The sequence below is a fragment of the Loxodonta africana genome, chromosome 4, assembly GCF_030014295.1.
Source record: "Loxodonta africana isolate mLoxAfr1 chromosome 4, mLoxAfr1.hap2, whole genome shotgun sequence".
NCBI lineage: Eukaryota > Metazoa > Chordata > Mammalia > Proboscidea > Elephantidae > Loxodonta > Loxodonta africana.
Window position 1 is genome coordinate 83931860 of NC_087345.1, and position 3576 is coordinate 83935435.

General features: G+C 38.0%; 1 protein-coding gene across 1 annotated transcript; it reads right to left on the minus strand.

Moving 5' to 3' along the window:
• Positions 1-2022: 2022 nt before the first annotated feature.
• On the minus strand, positions 2023-3189 carry LOC100662913 (olfactory receptor 6C4). The gene has a single exon (XM_003405099.4). It carries the CDS (start codon positions 2950-2952, stop codon positions 2023-2025), a length of 930 nt encoding a protein of 309 aa, XP_003405147.1. The 5' UTR covers positions 2953-3189.
• Positions 3190-3576: the final 387 nt, after the last annotated feature.

The window sequence follows — 3576 nt, forward strand, 5'->3', positions numbered from 1 at the left end:
AATACTCTATAAGGTAGACACTTATTATCCATATTAGAGTTGAGAAAAGTGACTCTTAGAAGGCTGAAGTAACTCTCCCCAAGTCACTCTGGTAGAAAGTTGAGAATCTGGGATTTGAACTAAAGTCTGTTTTTAACCACTATTTTGCATTGCCTTCCAGTTCATCACAGGTTTTGGTAGAAATGTAGAGTTGGGGGAACTTAGTGATTCAGGTGTGGCCACTTAAGAACATTTCCCTATCACTTTAAAGGTAGGTCAGTGAACTTGGAATAAATTGAAAGTCATTACGAACCTCTGGTTTAGTCATCAAAGAAAACCCAGACACTCAAAATGGCAGTGACTTTACATAAAAAAAAAAAAAAGACCTCTTATTCTAAATAAAATTATACATTCTAATTATTCTAAATATAAATTATACATTCTCCAATATTTCCCTTGGTTCTAGAAATTTGCTCTCATGATAAGACAACTCAATTTGCTCCTTAAATTCCTGAGACCTGCCATTCTGTTCAACAAATCACCACATTTAAAGCATATGAATGTACCAAATGATGTTCCCCAAACTGTACCCTGAACTATAGCCAACACCTAAAATGCATTTGAATATTACTAAACTATGTACAAGTACTCAGATTTCCAAAATGTCCTTAGTTCCTTTGAAGTTCAGGCCCTACCACCACCCATTCAAATTTAAGTTGACCTTGATAGAGTAGTCTATTCCTGGCTGGTTGCCAAGCCTCATAATTTGGGACATTCTATATATAAAAGTTTATTGATACTTTATATTCTTTTTCTCTTTATGAAACAGGTATCTATAATTTATGCTAAAAATTACAGCAAAGCTTTTGGGAAAAGTTAAAAAAATGGAGTTAGTTAATAGAATTTATCTTTCCTAGTCACTAAGAAAAGGAAGCAAAGATACGAAAATAAAACTACAATAAGAAAAAAAATCAGAAACTATCGAAGAAAAGGAGAAGAGGCAATCTCATGACCTTAACTTAAAAAGATGACAGCTAAAGAAAGAAACAGTAGTCTCTTTCTAGAAGAAAGTTTCTAACCTTGCCTCTAGAAACCTCTTCTAACATTGTTGCTGGGTGCTGTCTAGTCGATTCTGACTCATAGCAACCCTATGGGACAGAGTAGAACTGCCCCATAGTGTTTCCAAGAAAGCAGACTGCCCCAGCTTTCTCTCTTGGAGTGGATGGTGGGTTTGAACCACCAACCTCTCGGATAGCAGCTGAGCACTTAACTACTGTGCCACAGAGCTCCTTCTTCTAACCTTATTCTCTAGAAAATGGACATGTAAGTTGACAAAATCATGAGAATTTCAGCAATATTTTCCCATTTGGAGAAAAGTGACTGAGTGTACATCTTTTCCTTTTTTTTTTCCTGTTATGAAAAGATGGATGCTGTAATTGCTAGTAGTTGAAAGGTAAATGAAATAGGGGAGGAGAATCAAATCTTTTGACACGGAGATGGAAGCATAGTCTCCAGACTCCATGTTGAAGAACAAGGCCAATACTATGTTCCCCTCAAAACAATGCTGATACTGTCACTGCCTTTCTTAAAACATCTTTTCACTCACCAATGCCCAACTAACTCTGTAGTTTATGATAAAATACTTTCATGATCTGGGCTCTCTTTTTCATGCTAAATTCTTATCCTCCTCCTATCCCAAATCGGTGACATGTTTTGGCTCTTAAATTTCAAGTCTTTAGTGAACCGTTTTCTGGTTTTCTTAACAGAGTAAATTCTTTCCAATTGTTCTTTTTATGGATCTCATTTACCTCTCTCTAATAAAATTTACCATATTGTTTTATTTATTTATTGTAAATGTATCACACAAATCTATAGTTCATACGTTTTTCTTTCACACTAGACTGCAAGTTCTTTGAAATTAGGACACATGCATTTTGCATTTTTATCCTCAAGGATCAGTTCAGCATTTGAAGTATAGTAGAAACTCAGTACATATTTATTAAGTGAAACATATTTTTAATTGAAATGTATTCAGTTTTTAAATTAAACCTTCACAATTTTTTTGACAGTATCCTTGAAGGCTTGCTTCACTTGCTGATTTCTTAGAGTATAAACGAAGGGGTTCAACAAAGGGGTAACTGAAGTAATGAGCACAGCTATTCCTTTGTTGAAAGAACCTACCTCTTTTGCAGAGGGATTAATATACATAAACATGCAGCTGCCATAAGAGAGGGAGATGACGATCATGTGGGAGGAACAAGTGGAAAAGGTCTTTGTCCTTTGCTGGGCAGAAGGGATCCTCAGAATGGTCCTTATAATGTATGTGTAAGAAAGTGTCACCAGCACCAGGGTCACCACCAAAGTCACAACTGCCAAGAGGATGACCATCAGTTCTAAGACATTTGTGTCTGAGCAGGCGAGCTCCATGAGGGGTCCATAGTCACAATAATAGTGATTCAGAATATTGGTGACACAGAAATCCACGTGGCTCATCAGGATGATTGGGGGTAAGATGGTTAGGAATCCCCCCAGCCAGGAGCAGAACACTAGTTGTATACAGATTCTGCTGCTCATGATGGTCAGGTAATGCAGGGGTTTGCAGATGGCCACATAGCGGTCATAGGACATAGAGGCCAGAAGGTAAAACTCTGTTGGCCCAAGGAATATAGCAAAAAAATACTGAGTCAAGCAGCCAGCAAAGCTGATGACTTTATTTCCTGTTGCCATGCTGGTCAGAAATCTAGGAATAAAAATAGAGGTAAAGGAAATTTCTAAGAAGGAGAAATTCCGGAGGAAGAAATACATGGGCATCTGGAGATGGGGGTCTAGTAAGGTGAGGGCGATGATGGTCAGATTCCCTATGACACTTAGCATGTAGGTGAGGAACAGAAAGATAAATATTACCACCTGGAGTTCAGGTTGATTTGTGAGGCCCAATAGGATAAACTCAGTAAATGTGGTCTGGTTTTTCATTGTTGACCTTCAGTAGATCTAAAAGGAAAAAGTGAGGTCAGTGATGACAACGGAAGAGTTTCTCAAAGGGGGAGAGATAAAGCTGATTGTAACCAACAGAATCAGGTCATGTTATTAATCTCCATCCAATTGGCCCATATCAGTATCCGTTTGGACTGGGCTTGACTCCTTGGAACCCCAAAGTCTTCTATGCAAGTGATCTTATTTCTAAACTCTTTGTAATTCCTCAAGTTGACATATTCCTGGGCACTTAACGAAATATATTAAACCCATTGCCTTCGAGTTGATTCTAACTCACAGTGATCCTACAGAACAGAGTAGTACTGCCCATAGGATTTCCAAGGCTGCAGATTTTACAGAAGCTGACTGCCACATGTTTTTTCCACAGAGCTGTTGGTGGGTTCGAACCACAGAACATTTGATTAGCAGCTGAGTGCTTAACCACTGTGGTACCATTGCTCCTCACAAAATATATTACAGAATAATTACTCAACAAAAAAAAAAAATTTTTCTAACCTAATGGCTGCGGCTCAAACCTACCCACTGGTGCCACAGAAGAAAGGACTCCATTTCTCCTTTTTTCCACATTAATATTGTGTTGTTGTTAGGTGCCATGGAGTCCAT

Excerpts from the sequence above, each read along its gene's own strand:
- LOC100662913 (XM_003405099.4), bottom strand. The coding sequence starts at position 2,952 with ATGAAAAACCAGACCACATTTACTGAGTTTATCCTATTGGGCCTCACA.